The 15,351-nt window shown below is 37.3% G+C and overlaps 7 protein-coding genes and 1 non-coding gene across 9 annotated transcripts; 4 read left to right on the plus strand and 4 right to left on the minus strand.

The window, feature by feature from the left end:
- The first annotated feature begins 1,902 nt into the window (after positions 1–1,902).
- RpII33 (RNA polymerase III subunit RpII33) lies at positions 1,903–3,304 on the plus strand. The gene is made up of 5 exons (XM_014350379.2): positions 1,903–2,160; positions 2,266–2,410; positions 2,495–2,702; positions 2,766–2,972; positions 3,060–3,304. The coding sequence occupies exons 1-5, from the start codon at positions 2,075–2,077 to the stop codon at positions 3,242–3,244; spliced, it is 831 nt and encodes a 276-aa protein (XP_014205865.2). The 5' UTR covers positions 1,903–2,074; the 3' UTR covers positions 3,245–3,304.
- Positions 3,305–3,511: 207 nt separating this feature from the next.
- On the plus strand, positions 3,512–5,124 carry LOC106637571 (uncharacterized). 2 transcript variants are annotated; one of them, XM_014350391.2, is made up of 5 exons: positions 3,512–3,848; positions 3,912–4,147; positions 4,301–4,415; positions 4,493–4,600; positions 4,679–5,124. In XM_014350391.2, exons 1-5 carry the CDS (start codon positions 3,785–3,787, stop codon positions 4,780–4,782), a joined length of 627 nt encoding a protein of 208 aa, XP_014205877.2. In that variant the 5' UTR covers positions 3,512–3,784; the 3' UTR covers positions 4,783–5,124. The 2 variants fall into 2 exon arrangements, with proteins under 2 accessions (XP_014205877.2, XP_014205876.2); XM_014350390.2 differs by having other exon boundaries at positions 3,517–3,848; positions 4,238–4,415.
- Positions 5,125–5,599: 475 nt separating this feature from the next.
- Positions 5,600–7,054, plus strand: LOC106637483 (putative malate dehydrogenase 1B). Its single transcript, XM_089590819.1, has 5 exons — positions 5,600–5,722; positions 5,793–6,094; positions 6,179–6,456; positions 6,533–6,802; positions 6,870–7,054. The coding sequence occupies exons 1-5, from the start codon at positions 5,600–5,602 to the stop codon at positions 7,052–7,054; spliced, it is 1,158 nt and encodes a 385-aa protein (XP_089446945.1).
- A 103-nt stretch (positions 7,055–7,157) lies between these two features.
- LOC106637570 (protein AAR2 homolog) lies at positions 7,158–8,822 on the plus strand. The gene is made up of 5 exons (XM_014350389.2): positions 7,158–7,584; positions 7,652–7,767; positions 7,832–7,985; positions 8,059–8,334; positions 8,414–8,822. Exons 1-5 carry the CDS (start codon positions 7,397–7,399, stop codon positions 8,820–8,822), a joined length of 1,143 nt encoding a protein of 380 aa, XP_014205875.2. The 5' UTR covers positions 7,158–7,396.
- Positions 8,823–9,040: 218 nt separating this feature from the next.
- On the minus strand, positions 9,041–9,113 carry TRNAV-AAC (transfer RNA valine (anticodon AAC)). Its single transcript has one exon. It is a non-coding gene; the product is annotated as a tRNA-Val (tRNA).
- Positions 9,114–9,479: 366 nt separating this feature from the next.
- LOC149375020 (uncharacterized) lies at positions 9,480–11,270 on the minus strand. Its single transcript, XM_089590820.1, has 3 exons — positions 10,681–11,270; positions 10,077–10,118; positions 9,480–9,737 (listed from the first exon to the last, which is right to left on the minus strand). The coding sequence occupies exons 1-3, from the start codon at positions 10,789–10,791 to the stop codon at positions 9,480–9,482; spliced, it is 411 nt and encodes a 136-aa protein (XP_089446946.1). The 5' UTR covers positions 10,792–11,270.
- Positions 11,271–11,326: 56 nt separating this feature from the next.
- Positions 11,327–12,487, minus strand: LOC106637539 (uncharacterized). Its single transcript, XM_014350346.3, has 3 exons — positions 12,302–12,487; positions 12,024–12,213; positions 11,327–11,923 (listed from the first exon to the last, which is right to left on the minus strand). The coding sequence occupies exons 1-3, from the start codon at positions 12,452–12,454 to the stop codon at positions 11,454–11,456; spliced, it is 813 nt and encodes a 270-aa protein (XP_014205832.2). The 5' UTR covers positions 12,455–12,487; the 3' UTR covers positions 11,327–11,453.
- An 810-nt stretch (positions 12,488–13,297) lies between these two features.
- LOC106637557 (uncharacterized) lies at positions 13,298–14,662 on the minus strand. Its single transcript, XM_014350374.2, has 4 exons — positions 14,553–14,662; positions 14,120–14,465; positions 13,979–14,031; positions 13,298–13,874 (listed from the first exon to the last, which is right to left on the minus strand). The coding sequence occupies exons 1-4, from the start codon at positions 14,584–14,586 to the stop codon at positions 13,450–13,452; spliced, it is 858 nt and encodes a 285-aa protein (XP_014205860.1). The 5' UTR covers positions 14,587–14,662; the 3' UTR covers positions 13,298–13,449.
- Between the last annotated feature and the right edge of the window lie 689 nt (positions 14,663–15,351).

Genomic DNA, 15,351 nt, shown 5'->3' on the forward strand with positions numbered 1-15,351 from the left:
CAGCGGGCGAGAGATCGATGACGACTATGGCTTTTGGCAGAACGTCCCGGATTGTGTAGAAAATGTAGAAACAATAATTTTTTTTTTTTTTTTTTTTTTTTTTTTCCATGCGGCTCGGGAGTCGAAAAATCGTTTACAACCGCACATACGCGCGCCTGTAATCTAATAACGGTTCATTACATGGATGCTATGTGTGCAGTTCTTGAGAAACTAGGACTGGTAAAATGATATTATATATGTGGTCTCTGACAAAGGTTTGCTCTGTGTGTATTACGTCAATTTTAAATTTACGTTTAAAATTAGCTCGTTTACTTTATGGAGTCGACGCATGTACGTACTTTAATTTAACACATGTGTTTGTCCATTTTAAATGTGGTTTCAACTACTATTTGCTTTTTCTCCTTACAAACTCGATGTAAGAGAAGATTTTTTTTTTTTTTTTTTTTTTTTTTTTAACAAACAACAAATTTGTCAATCTGGGTATATCTACCGCGTTAATGATAAAACACAAAAGCGAAGAGTATTGACAAAAGAATACTTTTATTTTCGGTCATTAAAACGATCTGTGTCATTTGGGTACTGCATGTACATACATATACGCTTTGCAAGCTGCAATTCACCTTGAGCGTTTTCATCACTGGACTATAGTTCCCCCCTTTTTTTACCAGACCCTCCTATTTAGCGGCTATTCAGCAATTTATTATTCTCCCCGCAAATATGTATGTTAACCATATAGTATATGCTGTTGCAGTAAAAAAGCTGTTAAAAAAACTTGGACGATGATTTATTTGTTGTTTGCTTCGTACAATGGATCCTTACAAGTCCACTAGCAACACTTGCCGATTTTTTTTTTCATTGCAGTTTTCCAATTTCGTGATAATTCAAAGTGAGGATAAAAAAAATTTCACATTTTTTTTCCAAAACTGCCCCGATTTTTATTACTGTTATTATAAGTATTCCATGACGGGAGATCAAACCCTTAAAATAGCCAAAACAGACTTTACCTTTTTTTTTACAACAAATGACGATTTTCAGTGCTGTAAAAGTGCTTTCACTGTAAGTTTATAGAAACTTTGCTGCAGTGATTTATTCGGCAGAACATTCTACATATTTTTAACGTAATTTTATGAGCAAAAATCATTCGCTAGACATGTTTTCAAATAAAAGATACACTCAATAATGTTAAAATTATCATTCTTGCCATCCGTAATCCAACGGTTAGAATTATTAATTTCATATTTAAAAGTACATTATATTTTGTCACATGAGTGGATATCTTATTAAATAGGTAGAATTCGCAGCCTAAACATTTTTTACATTCTCGGGCGTCATTTTGGCTGGGTTCTGAAAGTCATACTTAAGTCATTATTATTGCGGTAGACGACTGTCGGAATTCGGAATATAAGCCCATTTTGCCGCTTCTGAAATTAAAAAAAAAAAAAAGAACGTTTTGTTACCATGCAAGCAATTGTGCGCAAGTTGTCAACTCTGTAGGTAAAAGTTCACAGTTTGTGGTTTGTGTCTGCACTACTCAGTCTGCTGCAGTGTCTGTACCAGAGATTTCTCTGGTCTGTGTCTGTACACGTCTGTGGTTCACAAGCGCAACAATTAATATCGACATTAGTGACAAAACGAGAAATAAATAATTAAATAATAACCAAATCCACGTAATTACGTGGATATAAGGTTAGGAATTTTAAAGAAATTTAAGAATTTAAGAATTTAATTTTAAATTTAATTTTATTTAATTTTAAATTTTTTTGCTTAGACCATCTCGATCGCGCGTATATATTAATCGTGCAGGATTTCGCCGCTTGACGGGAGCGAACTATTAGGAGCTTGGCCACCTAGCGAGTAGAGCCTGAAGCGCGAGAGATGTGAGACGCCACAGATATATACATGTTTATTTATGTATCAGACAAACACACATGTTCTCTTATAGGCACGCAATCTGCGAACTTCACTTTACGTGGACATACTTCATTTGAAAAAGTAGCGTTTTTCTTTAAAATTACTAACCTTATATCCACGTAATTACGTGGATTTGGTGCGAATAGACACAGCGATAAGAAAAATGCCGTACGCTAATCAGCCTACGGTTCAGATAACCGAACTCACGGAGGAAAATATAAAGTTTCAGGTCGAGGACACCGATCTCAGGTAAGCTTGCATTTGATTAACCACAACTTGTTAATTTCGTTACGTGTAAACTTTGTTTGAAATGTTTTATTTATTTTTTAAATGACAAATTAATTTGTTTTACAGTGTCGCAAACAGCTTGAGAAGAGTATTTATTGCTGAAACACCAACGATGGCAATTGATTGGGTGCAAATAGAGGCCAATTCTACTGTCCTCAGTGACGAGTTCCTAGCACACAGGATTGGAATGATCCCTCTGATAAGTGACGAGGTAAGTTTATTTATCCTTGACTTTGAAAATTATTGCAGTAACATTTGTAAAGGTACTATTTGAAAGTAAATTGTTATGCCGCAGGTTGTTGAGAGAATGCAATACACAAGAGATTGCTCATGTATGGACTTTTGTCCAGAGTGTTGCGTAGAATTTACATTAGATGTAAAATGCTCCGAAGAGTCAACCAGACATGTAAGCACAGCAGATTTGAAATCCAGTGATCATAGAGTGGTTCCAGTAACATCTAAGCACCGTGAGGATGACGGAAACGATTATGGAGAAACAGATGGTTAGTTACTGCTTTCACACGATTATTATTTTTGCAATTCTTACCCTCTGTTGTTTTTTATAGAGATTCTCGTAGTCAAATTGAGAAAGGGACAAGAATTAAAACTCAGAGCTTATGCTAAAAAAGGTTTTGGTAAGGAGCACGCAAAGTGGAATCCCACTGCAGGGGTGTGCTTTGAGTATGATCCTGACAATGTTATGAGACACACACTGTATCCTAAGCCTGATGAATGGCCAAAGTCAGAATACTCAGAATTAGAAGAAGACCAATGTAAGTTGGGTAACATACATGACGTAATGCTAACGAGTGTGATTTATTTGCACAAAAATTAATTGTTTTTAATTATGTTTATTTTAGATGAAGCTCCTTTTAATTGGGAAGCAAAGCCTAATAAATACTACTTCAATGTGGAGAGCTGTGGGTCTTTGAAGCCGGAAAATATTGTCATGATGGGAACTGCTGCTTTAAAAAACAAACTATCAAATTTGCAAACGCAACTGAGTCACGAAGTACAAAGCGATGCACTCACAATTCACCACTAGTTTCATAAATTGACATTAAATGATCTTTATTATTGTATTTTGTATATAAATAAATTAAAATTCACGCAACAAACAGTATTTTCTCCCATTTGTAAATAATACATTAACGTTAGGTCGTGATATCCTCTATAGGGTAACGCATAACCATTTGAGACACTTACGAAACTGCGAGGGAATTCGTATACTAGCAAATCAACGCGTTTGTTGTGGTTAGCTCGGCAGGTGATTGGTGAAAAAGACTCAAAGTTAAAATAAGGTTATATAGTACCATCAGTGTTTATGTTCGGTTTCAACCGTTTTTGTATTTGGGTTGTGCTGACGAGTGAAATTCATCCAGTTACTTAACAAATTTTCTCCGTGCGATCAAGAAATCACAACGCCCGCTGTGTTACTCAAAGTTGATATAGTTAAAGTTATACATACATTGATTGCAGGGCTTTTTGCAACTTATTTCCTTTTTGAATACTTTTTTTCAACGCAAACGATAGACTCGTCTGGCGCCAGTTAAAATTTGTTGACGTACAGACTCGGACTTGAAAAATGGCTGGGATTTTCAGTATCTTCAGTGAGCTGGAAAATGCTCCTCCAACACCCAACAGCAGAGGTAATTTTTTTTTTTTTTTTTTTTGATAAATATTTAAAATCACCAACTTGGTAAATCTTTTAGGCAAAGAGAACTCCAGATCCAAATTTTTCGGGAGTGTAGAGGTCTTGACGACAAAATCGATTCAACCTCAAATCAAGCCCAAAGGCCTATCCATTCGCTCAAAATCAGATCTTAATGTTTCCACCTTAAACAGTGTTGGGGCTAACCGACTTAATTCAAAAGATTGCCATGTGGCCAAGGAGAAGCAGTGTCTTTCTTCTAAATCCGTATCACCTTTAAAACTGTTGACCCCTAAGGTAGTAATTTTTTTTTACTTGTCTTCAATTTTATGTCCTTTCTAAGGTCACTGATAATCTTGTGTAAAACTATACTTATTGTTGTCACAGAAAAAAATTGAAAATTATGCAAATAAGAAACTGTCACCAAAAATATCATCTCCATTAACACAGAACGTTCCAGATGAGTTTGTATTTAAAAAACCAGCAACACCACAAGCGACAAAAAAAGCGACACATCCTGAACCAGAAAAAATGTCTTACTATTACGATCCTGTCAAGTACATAAGTAAGTTAAAACGTTCATTGTGAACTAAATGAATTATTTTAAATCACTAAATTGGTTATTTAATTACTCATCTATAGGTGAAGTAACTGAAAATGAGTTCCAACATGATGCTTTGTTATTTAAATCACTCCATAAAAGTAATGATTCTATTGAATTGAATGAAGAAGACTCGGGCTTTCTTTCTGGTAAATTGTTTTTCAAACAATATTTCATGCAATTTTGTTTGGAATCAAATACACTAATAATTTTTCTTCTGGATTTAGATTCCGGCTTCGAATCTTTTGACTACTCGGTTACCCCGTCTCCGCCATTATTACCATCATTTAGCAGTATTGAGCTCCCCGAAATTTCAGACTGCGAAGATTAGAGATACAAGTGTTTGTTCAAACAACAGTTTTTTTTTATTATTAACTGAAAAGTACAATAATTTGTTTGGCTTTGGCTGTGTTAATTTATTGTTAATATTGTAACACTTTTTATCTCATAGAAATTAATTAATATTTTTTCATATTTTTTATTTTAATTAATATTTAACTCAATTATATTTTTACTGTCAAATTATTAAGCATGATTTGGAATAAGAATCTCTGTATTTTACATTGAAGGCATATTTTTAATTATTATAAGGCATTGAGTATATTAGTATTGAAATGAACAGTTTTTTTTTTTTTTAATAAAAGAGTGCAACGCTGTTGCTTAAAGCAACAAACTCCAATGTCTTTGATTTCTTGTGCCTTTTAATATCGTTTAAAAGAGTTCAAATGAGTTCAATTATTAATGAATCCTCTCAACATTGTGACTATGGTAATATTTGATAAAAGAGCAGTGCTTTTATTTGCAACCAACTTCATTTTTACGCGTCATTTGACGAATCGTTTTTATCTTCAACACAAAAGTTAAACGAGTTAAAATGACCGTAATCAATATAGCTGGCTCCCATCCTAGCAGTTTTAATTTTAACTATGCTTGCTTTATTTCTCATAATTTATCAAAAACATTGCCAAATTTTTTCTCGACAATAATTGTGAAAAGCTCTTCCGATTGGGAGGTAATAGTAAATCCATGTTATGGTTGTACTAGTTGTTGCTGAATTTTTTTTTTCTTATTAGAGTTGGTTAGAAAAGAAGAACAAAGAAAATGAGTGGTGTCACGATACATCACCACTGATCTGGCGAGAAGCTGGGATGAGCGGTTCAAAGCCAGTGTACATTGGAGGATACTTAGAATACATAAAGTTCATAAATGACTATTACGGAATGGAAGTTGCTCTCACAGAAACTGAAATAACAAGTCTAAGTTTGGATTATGTAATGTACCTAGTTGTTTTAAATATAAAAAGGTGTGGTTTGTAAATTAAAAAAAAAAAATGTGTTTCAGAATCTTATTTTTGAAAAAGAACTTGAGGAGGTCCAAACCACTACAATTAATATAACTATATTAGGGGCAGGGTATTCAGTTTGCCCAGACCTTGTTGCTCAACTCGTTACTATGAAAGAATTTACGAAACTTGGTACAGTAATCAATCTTTACGATGAACCAGGACATTTTTTCAAGCTAAAAGATATTGTAAAAGATGCAATGTCCATTGGTGGTGATTTGAAGGCAATCAATACTTTTGACAATTTATCTGATGCTCTGAAAAATTGTAACATCCTGATTGCTCTCGATGACAACGTCAGGTTCTATAAGCGATATATAAGCGTATCAAAGCTTCACTCTACAATTGATTATGATATTTATAAATCCATTTTTTGTAATTTTAGAGACGAATGCGAAAGCATCGATCAATGGTTGAAGAGAAATTATGAAAGCTCCAAGGACTTGGCGGAGCAAATAAATTTGCATGCTTCGCAGGATATAAAAGTTATTTTGTGTTCCATGGGTCCAACCTGCTTTTGCGCAAATGTAATAGTAAAGTATGCAACGAAACTCAATAAACACCAAGTTGTTGCAATCAGTGCACATTATGGCCTGGAAATGCTTTATGATATTGCTAACTCACTGAATGGGATTGGTTGCCCCCCAGTGTGGGGATTCTTGGGTATGTATGCATTGATCAAATCGATCAATCAAGTTATATTGTTACATAAATTGACAAAACTGATATCATTTAACAGGAATTTCGTCATATGTGGATATTTTCCATACAGTTCAAAGATGCTACGATTACTTGCCGCAAAAACAAAATTCTTGTCTCTCTTATCTAGCTTCAAGCAAATTTCCTTACGAACAACATTTTAAAAAAAAATCAATTTGCATGTATCAAGTTGGACGATGCGAAGATTATCAAAAATGCAAAGCTATCTGCGATTTACTAAGACTTTGGTACCAGAAGGATGAAGCGAACATAGGTGATGAAATTATAACTCTGGGAGTCTCGTCTGATGGTATGAGTGTGATTATAATAATATGAATGCTTTATTAGACTTTGAGTAAAATATGCAATTTACGCAGGATCTTTTGGCATTCCGAAAAACGTATACTTTTCACAACCAGTACATCTTAAAATTCTCGATAACAATTCACAAGTTTGGGTCCCTTGTTCAGAGTTTCCATTTCCGATCGATTCTCCGGCTATATTGAAAAATCTGATGGAAACTGCGCAACTTATTTTACAGAATCGTCGATTAATAGATTAATACACTGCACCCGATATTTAAAAATGAGTCAAGTAAAATTTTCTGTTCAATTAAAATTTGGAGCAGCTTATTTTTGAAAACCCCGCAAAGAAGATCCCGGCACTGATTGGTGCCCTCTTTTCCTAACCTAAGTTTAAATTTTTTTTGTGTACTGCGATAGTTTTTGTTTACCAACAAACAAGTACTTATGTGAAATTGAGATATTTTTTTCTGCCTGACGAAGAAAAAAAAAATACGTTAAAAAGTATCTTCCAGCTTTTTTCCAATTAGACAAAAGCTGTACAGTCTACTTTGAATGATAAATAATTAAACAAGGTTTGCGAGACATAATCAAAACACACAATGTCGGAAAGCATCATAGAAATTGATCCAGAACTAGCTAAACGTTTGTTGATTGAAGGAGGAACTTTAATTATGCTGGACGTACCAACTGGAACTGATTTTGGCATTGACATCAAGTCGTGGAACAGCGGCGAAAATTTCAAGGGCATAAAAATGATACCTCCAGGATTTCACTTTGTACATTATAGGTTGAGATTCTTAACAATTTGTTGAGCATAATGGAATTGAGTTTTTGAAGGAATTTGATTTTTGTAGTGCTACAGATGATTACGGAGAGTCTGCACCTCGAGTTGGATTTTTCCATTTCTTTAGCAGGTCTGAATTTGTTGTGAAAAAATGGGATCCAAAAATTGAGGATATCAGTTTGGAAGGTGAGTACAAGATAAAACTAAATAAAAAGTATTAATTTAATAGTTGATAATATTTGTTGCTTAGCTGTACCTGAAGAAACTGTGCTAAGACTGAAAAGCAACTTACTAGAACTTGATAGATACCTTGGAGCATATCCTTACGACATGTGGAAACAGTGGAAAGAGCTGACAGATAAAATAGACAAATCCCTTGTAGAAAGATGTAATCCAAAGTCTGGGTAAGTGTCGATGTCATTACAGTTGTAAATTTTTTGTAGACATTTTTTTCTCATAATTACAAATCCACTTTAGGTACGTGCGCTCTGCGTTGGAATTAATAAATTATGATGATGCCACGAGACCACGAGGTGGTGAGCCGAGTAAAAAAAGAAAAAGAGGCTCAGGTCTAACTCTTGAAGAAAGAGAAAAGGAACTGCTGCCTGATCTTAAACCTAAACCAGGAACAGAGCTTAGGTTGACAGAGTTGCCACAAAAATTTTATCCCGATGATGCTACACCAGCTGAAATTACAAGGCACTCACTCGACACAAGTTATGCACTCGATCTTATGCTTAACAAATTGAAAGAGTAATTCGGACTTTTCTTTAATAAAATCCTTATTTATTGTTTCAATTATTTTGTTACTAATGAATAATTATTTCTACAGTCCAATGGAAATAATTGGTGAACTGCAGCTAACGTTTGTATGTTTCTTAGCGGGTCAAAGTCTGGATTCATTTGAACACTGGAAAGCTCTGATTTCTTTAATCTGCAAAGCAGATTCTTTAATTGAAAGAAGAAGAGCCATTTACGTTGAATTTTTTAAAGTGCTGGAAGTTCAATTGTCTCACGTTCCTGAAGAAGTCTTATGTGACATTGTCGCTAGTAATAACTTTGTTTATCATAACTTGAGAAAATTGTTTGCCAACATCGAAGAAAATTCACAAGTTGACGACAGATTAAAGAGCTTAGCTAGTCGAATGAAAGATAAACTTACAAAAAAATTTTTGTGGGATTTTAAAAATTTGCTAGATGAAGAAGACGATGAAGCACCTGTTGTAGTTTCAATGGACTGAGTAATTTGTCGTACAAATAATGTAACATTATTTTATTCAGCGACATTAAATATGTTTTAAACTACGTTAAACGATCAGTGCGAAATTTGACGATTTTTAATTATATTGTACATAAGTGATCCATTTGTGATGAATGTTATTAAAAATTTTCTTATAAACGTTACTGCTATTTTCCTGTTCTTGTAATACAAATTGTTGAAAAAACGAAAGCAAAAAAATGATTTCGCCCGGGGTCGAACCGGGGACCTTCCGCGTGTTAGGCGGATGTGATAACCGCTACACCACGAAATCTCATAAGAGGGGAGACCAATAGCATTTCAAACGGGAGAAAAATTTGCTTCTTAATCATTACTGCAGTAAAAACAAGATTTTTCCCACTTGGGGCATTTTTTTTACTTTTGGAGGGCTTACTTTGAGCCCTTAGTTAGAAAAATAAAAGTTCTCACTTGGTGTGTATGCAAATATGGTACTTAAGCACACGGAGTTTCTCGAGTCCAGTGCTTGTCCTAGTGATAAGTGCCACACGAGGTACGAAAACTATTTTTTCATCCAATAAGCAACGTCAATAAATATTTTCAAGTTTATTTATTTTCCAGTTCGTAATCATCACTAAATTACGTACACAAAATTAGACGAAATATTTGATATTTTCATAAATTATCCAAACATTGACATGTGATGTAAGAATTTCGAATTCACAAACGAGTTTTTTTTCTTTTTGTGCACTAAAAAAGAAATGTTAAGAATAAAAAAAAAATTTTTAATAGAAATAGTTTTAAACAAAAAACTATTAAAAAACATACTAGGTTCTGGTGCTATTTCTGGATGGGAAGGCTTTGTTGGCTGAGGCTTTTTCTTTCCGTTTTGATTCGACGTAACTTTTACGAGACACGATCCCATCACTGCTTGGGACTCCTTCAAAATACATTTTTTTTTTTAAGTAGCTCTGTTGTATGTCTACTGTTAAAAAATAATCATTGAGTATTAATAAATGAAAGACCATCATTATTATTTTTTTATATCAACAAAACATCATTAAACACTTTTATTATGTTCTTTAATCATACAATTGAGCTGATTATCGGATAACTCTGTATTTTAATAGTTTTTTTCAAAAGGATCCATTGTATTTTTCAAATTTTCATAAGTAAATAATGTCTCCACCCTAGCTTGACGTTTCTGGCGCTAAAACAATAAAAGTATTTTTTTTTTTAATTTGAGGATGTAACAAAAAAGTTGATTACTTATACTTACAGGACGATGAGGCCGACGAGGCGGAATTGGAGGTTTAGGTCGCTGTTTTCATGAAATAACGCGTGAATATTACAAACACAGTAAACCACAAATTTTCGGTAGACTATATGGATCATTTCACAAAAGTTGCAATTTTTTGAAGCGTAAAGAGAGATTTTGAAAATTTATTTTTTAGAATTTTTTAGTTATTTTTTTTCTACATTGCGTAAGGTCCAAACTTCTATTGTCATTTTTCGAAGCCCCATGTCAATTTTGGCAATGAAATTTTGTTTGGCACATCCACTTATTAGGCGCAATAGTACATATTAAAAAAAAAACGAAAAAGTCAATATATAAGTGGCATAAGCTGCTAAAAATTGAATTATCAAACGCTTCGTGTTGCGGTAGTGACATTTGGGACCATTTTTTTACATTCAATAACGGCCACGCAAAAAATTGTTCGACTCAATTTCGACCAAGTACTAAAATAATATTGGCTTACACTTGAAGAAAAAAAAAAAAAAAAAAAAAGTTCCGATTCAAAATAATTTGTAATCCCATGTGAGCTTCATGGAATATCGCGATTTTTGTGAACTGACCCATGTAATGTTCAAATGATACATACCGTTGCAGTGGGCTTGGCATCAGTTTCAGCCGGTTTGGGTCGATGACGACCGGCTTCTGCCAAAACGATCCACACGATGAAAAGAGCAAGAAGCACCGCTGCACATCGCATCGCGTTCAAGTGATAAATAAAAAAACTCCCAAAAAATGTACCCTAACGTTTAAACGAAAGGACGCGTTCTGACGAAAAATCAAAGTATAAGGCACGCGACTGCGAGTATCTTGCGAGGAACTATCCAACTCTTCCGTTCTCCCGATTCATTTTATACACCGTACTTGATTAGCTAAAAAATCCTAACTAGCCATCAACTATCAATTAACATTAATACACGTTGCAGTGAACTACGTTGTTTATTTCAATCCACGTGCCCATTATTAGGTATATGTAATACTTTGTGCAATTTACGTTTAAGCAGTTTTAATTGGCGAAAGGTGAAAGCGTCGAGTTTCTAGCAAGTTTTTCCATATTTTCTCCAATCATTCGTCATTTGTTGGTTCATCGGTACGCATTTACATTGTGTTCCGTTGTAATATAATTTTAACTTCTTTATACATTAATTGAACACGTACACATTTGTGCTCTTCGCAAAAGATTATATATACATATACATAGAGGTGAGAAATAAACGTAGACAGCAAATACCGGATAGTTAGAAAAATAATTCGTATAATTCACTAAATGTATATTATATTCGTATGCGTGTATTATAATAACAACAACAATAATGTATATGGGTAAAGTAGGTGGTGTACGTGTATATATATATACGTATATTATGGAACTGGATTGTTCAAGGCGGCGAGCTCGGCGTTGAGCTTGTCCTCGACGCACTTGTCGACGGCGGCATCGTTAACGGCGATCGCCTTGTCGGCCATGCACGCCTTGGTAACGAAGACCACGTGCTTCAGGTCCTTGAGTTTGTTTTTGTCGTCGTCCTTGTTTTTGCTCCAATCGATCACCTCCATGGTCTGCTTGTAATTGAGGGGGTTGTTGTACAAGTTGAGCCGGCGCAGGCTGACCGGCAATTTTTTCACAAAGTCAACCGGCAAAGTGACGATCTCGTTGCCCCGCAGGTCGAGGTTGATCAGGCCCGGGACCAATTTCAAAAAGTCCGGCTCCAAACTCTGGATACGGTTGTTCGCGAGATTCAGCTCGAGGAGCTTGGGCGTGTCCTTGAACCAGGCGGCCTTAAGGACCGTCAGCTCGTTTCGCGGCAGAATCAGGCCCTTCAGCTCCTTCAGACCTGCAACGAAAGGTGCGTGCGCGCGTGCGTGTTTTTTGTCCCTTTGCGCGAAAACAATCAACTCATACAAAAAAGTGGAGGAAAAACAAATTACACTCACCGCTAAAGGCCGTGTCCTCGATCTCTGCGAGCTTGCTACCGTAGATCTCGATCTTGACGAGCTTCTCGGCGAACTTGGCGAACGCGCCGGCCTTGAGCTTCTCGACCTTGGACATGGAGAACCACACCTGGGTTATCTGGCTCGGCGCCTTCTCGAGATCGGCCTGGAGATCGGTCGACTGGACGCAGACCTGCAACGCAAAATACATATACATGATCAATGACACGCTGTTCATCCATGTGTAATGTATTGTTGGGATGTGGTCGAGCAAAATTAACCCAGATGGAGTAGTTGGCCGGCTGTTGCAGCTGCTCGGCGTTGTCCTGGGTGCGAGGGGGATTTTTGCGGTAACAGAAGCCTTGGGCCGGGCCCAGGCAGCTGCACGCGAACACGACGACGACAACGGCCAGGTACTTCATCGTGTTTGTCATCGCTGGTCCCCCAGGGAACGACTGAGCTCGCGGCCCGCCGGTCTGGTCCTTTTTATAAAACGACTCGCGCCCTACATACATACGTATGTGCATACATGCCTTGTTCACCATCAACGATAGATCCTGGGGTGCATCAATTGCCTACGTACGTTTTCCATTGAGCTTCAAATTAAATCCAAAGGGGGAGGCCGAACAACGCGTGAGTGCGCGCGCGTGTGTGTATATATTTTTCACGTTTAGAAGGCGCGCTTGTGTATATTATGTACAATCGGGCTATACCTATTTCCTACATTTATTATAATCGCTCGGTTAAGGTCGTATACGTTGCTGGTGCGTCAAAAGGGCTATTGTCGAAAACTCGATTCGAGCGAAACAAGAGTGCGAGATGGAATATGTAAGCTTCTTTTGTACTCGATTTTGTTATTGAGCGCCGTTTGACATGATTTTCTTGCCCCACTGCCTATAGGTATATACATAGATAGGTACTCATTTGTCATCACGTTGCAAATGTACCGATTTTCTCCACTTGCGCGTTATTGTATACGTAATGGTGTACATGTATAAAGCGGGCAATTCGACAGGCGTTAATTTACTTGTTTTGTTTCATGATCATCATCGAGATTATCGAACCACGTGATGGTAATTTGTTTTTACACCGCTACTGGACGGCTGTTTGTAATTCTTTTTTTTCCCCCTTGAAATCTCAGTTTTGTCAAAGATAAAATTAACGTAGATAGTATTATGTATGGATGATCTTGGATTCAAGGTATATATAACTTTTGGCCATAACACCACAAGAGAGGAAGGAATAGGTTTACGAGTAAAATTACGTATAGGCAATGATTTTAAAAATAATTTCAACGTACAGTTTATTGATAACAGCGTAATAACAGCTCGCCTACATGAGATATACATATATACGTGGTTCGTTATGTCAAAGAGAATCTCGGGTTGTGGATAAAGTTTGGTTTATCCCTTTGATAAAATATACAATATTACAAGGGTTTGGTGGGTTCGGGTTTTACTTCGCCCTCCAGCAATTTCGGGGACTCGATAGCCTTGGCAAGTTTGGCCTTGACGCAGTTGTCCAGCTCCTTGGCGTCGTCCTTCTTGGCCATGGTGGCTTGGCACTCGAGGACGAGCTTGTAGGTGTCGCGCATACCGTCGATCGACGCGTACGAGTTCTTGACGACGCTCGGGTGCTGGTTCGAGTACTCGATTACCTTGACGCCCTGGGCCCACTCGTAGGGGTTCGACTGGAGCCCGACCTTCTTGAGCTTCGGCCACTTGGCCTTCATCGCCTCGACGTCGAAGTGGCTCACTTGGTTCTCGGAGATCTCGAACTCCTGGATCTGCGGCGTCAGCTCGAAGATCGCCGGGTCGAACTCGCGGATCTCGTTGCCGCTTAGGTCCAGGCTCTCTGGAGTTATCATTAAAAAAAACAAATTCGTTACTTTAACCACCACAACAACGACAATAAGGGGAAAAAAAAAAAAAAAAGAGGTAAAACCAGGTGGTCTGTACCTAGTTTAGCCAGATCCTTGAACCATTCCTTCTTGACCTTGGTCAGGCGGTTTCTGTGCAAAGTAAAAAACAAAATAAAATTGCCAAGTTTTCACGGGAAAAACGATTTATTGGCGGGTCATGAAAAAAATAATCCGAGACCTGCGTAAAATGAGCGCCTTGAGCTCGGTGAGGCCGCGGAAGGCTTCCTCGTCGATGTCGGCGAGACCGCAGTGCACAATGCTGATGCCGAGCACCTTTGTCTTCAGCTTTTGGAGGCTGTCTTTTTCGATTTTAGGGACCTTGCTCTCGCGAAACGAGACATTCACGAGTTTGGTGGTGTTGAGGGGCAGTCGGTCGAGGTCCTTTTGGAAATCCTGGCTGCGCTGGCAGGTGTAGGCGTCGAGCTCGTTCGGAGTGGTCACGCCGCGCTCCAGGTAGCAGCCGGCCTCGGCCGGGCTCGTTAGGCACGACAACGCAATCGCCATCAGTCCGGCAAGTGCCAATCCTAATAAATATTTATTTATTTTTTTTTTTAATGTAGGTATACTCTTGTTTCGTTTCTGCATGTATGACAAAAGTGGGTGAGTCTCACCTGATGGACACACAGCCGGTGCTCGGGGAGCCATGGTTGACGCCGTGTGTGCGCTGATCGGGCTCGGTGTCTCTACTGGCTGTTTTGGTCGCTGACGAGCGTATGAGCTTGCCATCAATTTATAGGTCGAACCAGTTGACAAGAGGATCACCTACGTGCACGGCTGGCTATTATGCGATGCCATTGGGGAGCCGATGATGATGTACATACACATACGTTGTACGTGTAGGTAGTTAAACTCATTACAGCCGTGGCACGAAAAATTTCCACGTATCGAGTTGGTATTGTGAATGGTCAATATTTTAATTAAACCCATTTCAACTCGTTTAACTTTATGTTAATGACGCAAATGGTGTGTTTAAAAAAAATGGATAGTCTTCATCATTTGACGGTTTAGTATCGTCTCGTAATCATTTCATGCGGATGATCGGTAATTAGACTCCCCAATTTCATGGGAAATTTATTAATTATTGCTTGACACGTTTCTCTTGGGTTACAGTTGAACTATCAGCTGTCAACTACTACATTTCGAATTGTAATAGAAACAAGTATGAAATTTCGATGGAGTTACGGGTATAGAAAATTGGAGCTGAGATTTCTGCCGATACATGTTTTTTTTTTTTTTTTTCCAACACATCGTAAAAAACCTCAATAAAAGTACGGATGAGCCAATACCTGAAAATTAACTGCAAAAAGCAAAAAACCCTGTACTTACGTTATATTCAGCGTCTTTCTCGATAAGTAGACTTCCCTTCGCAAAGACATCGCTATAGCGAGGATTTCTAGTAGAATTAGCAGG

Source organism: Copidosoma floridanum, unplaced genomic scaffold (assembly GCF_036245765.1).
Source record: "Copidosoma floridanum isolate Cflo_tuat_1 unplaced genomic scaffold, Cflo_Japanese_pri ptg000013l, whole genome shotgun sequence".
Classification (NCBI taxonomy): domain Eukaryota; kingdom Metazoa; phylum Arthropoda; class Insecta; order Hymenoptera; family Encyrtidae; genus Copidosoma; species Copidosoma floridanum.

What these genes read in the sequence shown, in the direction of transcription:
- LOC106637557 (XM_014350374.2), bottom strand. Translation starts at nt 14,586, where the DNA reads ATGGCTCCCCGAGCACCGGCTGTGTGTCCATCAG. An exon ending in ACCGGCTGTGTGTCCATCAG is followed by an intron (nt 14,466 to 14,552) that starts GTGAGACTCACC and finishes AATATTTATTAG; the next exon opens with GATTGGCACTTGCCGGACTG. An exon ending in AAGGCGCTCATTTTACGCAG is followed by an intron (nt 14,032 to 14,119) that starts GTCTCGGATTAT and finishes TACTTTGCACAG; the next exon opens with AAACCGCCTGACCAAGGTCA.
- RpII33 (XM_014350379.2), top strand. Translation starts at nt 2,075, where the DNA reads ATGCCGTACGCTAATCAGCCTACGGTTCAGATAACCGAACTCACGGAG. An exon ending in TCCCTCTGATAAGTGACGAG is followed by an intron (nt 2,411 to 2,494) that starts GTAAGTTTATTT and finishes GTTATGCCGCAG; the next exon opens with GTTGTTGAGAGAATGCAATA. An exon ending in AGAATTAGAAGAAGACCAAT is followed by an intron (nt 2,973 to 3,059) that starts GTAAGTTGGGTA and finishes TGTTTATTTTAG; the next exon opens with ATGAAGCTCCTTTTAATTGG.
- LOC106637571 (XM_014350390.2), top strand. Translation starts at nt 3,785, where the DNA reads ATGGCTGGGATTTTCAGTATCTTCAGTGAGCTGGAAAATGCTCCTCCA. An exon ending in CGATCCTGTCAAGTACATAA is followed by an intron (nt 4,416 to 4,492) that starts GTAAGTTAAAAC and finishes ACTCATCTATAG; the next exon opens with GTGAAGTAACTGAAAATGAG. An exon ending in AGACTCGGGCTTTCTTTCTG is followed by an intron (nt 4,601 to 4,678) that starts GTAAATTGTTTT and finishes TTCTGGATTTAG; the next exon opens with ATTCCGGCTTCGAATCTTTT.
- LOC106637570 (XM_014350389.2), top strand. Translation starts at nt 7,397, where the DNA reads ATGTCGGAAAGCATCATAGAAATTGATCCAGAACTAGCTAAACGTTTG. An exon ending in AGATGTAATCCAAAGTCTGG is followed by an intron (nt 7,986 to 8,058) that starts GTAAGTGTCGAT and finishes AATCCACTTTAG; the next exon opens with GTACGTGCGCTCTGCGTTGG. An exon ending in ATGCTTAACAAATTGAAAGA is followed by an intron (nt 8,335 to 8,413) that starts GTAATTCGGACT and finishes TTATTTCTACAG; the next exon opens with TCCAATGGAAATAATTGGTG.
- LOC149375020 (XM_089590820.1), bottom strand. Translation starts at nt 10,791, where the DNA reads ATGCGATGTGCAGCGGTGCTTCTTGCTCTTTTCATCGTGTGGATCGTT. An exon ending in ATGCCAAGCCCACTGCAACG is followed by an intron (nt 10,119 to 10,680) that starts GTATGTATCATT and finishes TCATGAAAACAG; the next exon opens with CGACCTAAACCTCCAATTCC. An exon ending in CTCGTCGGCCTCATCGTCCT is followed by an intron (nt 9,738 to 10,076) that starts GTAAGTATAAGT and finishes TGTATTTTGAAG; the next exon opens with GAGTCCCAAGCAGTGATGGG.
- LOC106637483 (XM_089590819.1), top strand. Translation starts at nt 5,600, where the DNA reads ATGAGCGGTTCAAAGCCAGTGTACATTGGAGGATACTTAGAATACATA. An exon ending in GCTCTCGATGACAACGTCAG is followed by an intron (nt 6,095 to 6,178) that starts GTTCTATAAGCG and finishes TTGTAATTTTAG; the next exon opens with AGACGAATGCGAAAGCATCG. An exon ending in CCCAGTGTGGGGATTCTTGG is followed by an intron (nt 6,457 to 6,532) that starts GTATGTATGCAT and finishes ATCATTTAACAG; the next exon opens with GAATTTCGTCATATGTGGAT.
- LOC106637539 (XM_014350346.3), bottom strand. Translation starts at nt 12,454, where the DNA reads ATGACAAACACGATGAAGTACCTGGCCGTTGTCGTCGTCGTGTTCGCG. An exon ending in CGGCCAACTACTCCATCTGG is followed by an intron (nt 12,214 to 12,301) that starts GTTAATTTTGCT and finishes TTTGCGTTGCAG; the next exon opens with GTCTGCGTCCAGTCGACCGA. An exon ending in CGAGGACACGGCCTTTAGCG is followed by an intron (nt 11,924 to 12,023) that starts GTGAGTGTAATT and finishes CTTTCGTTGCAG; the next exon opens with GTCTGAAGGAGCTGAAGGGC.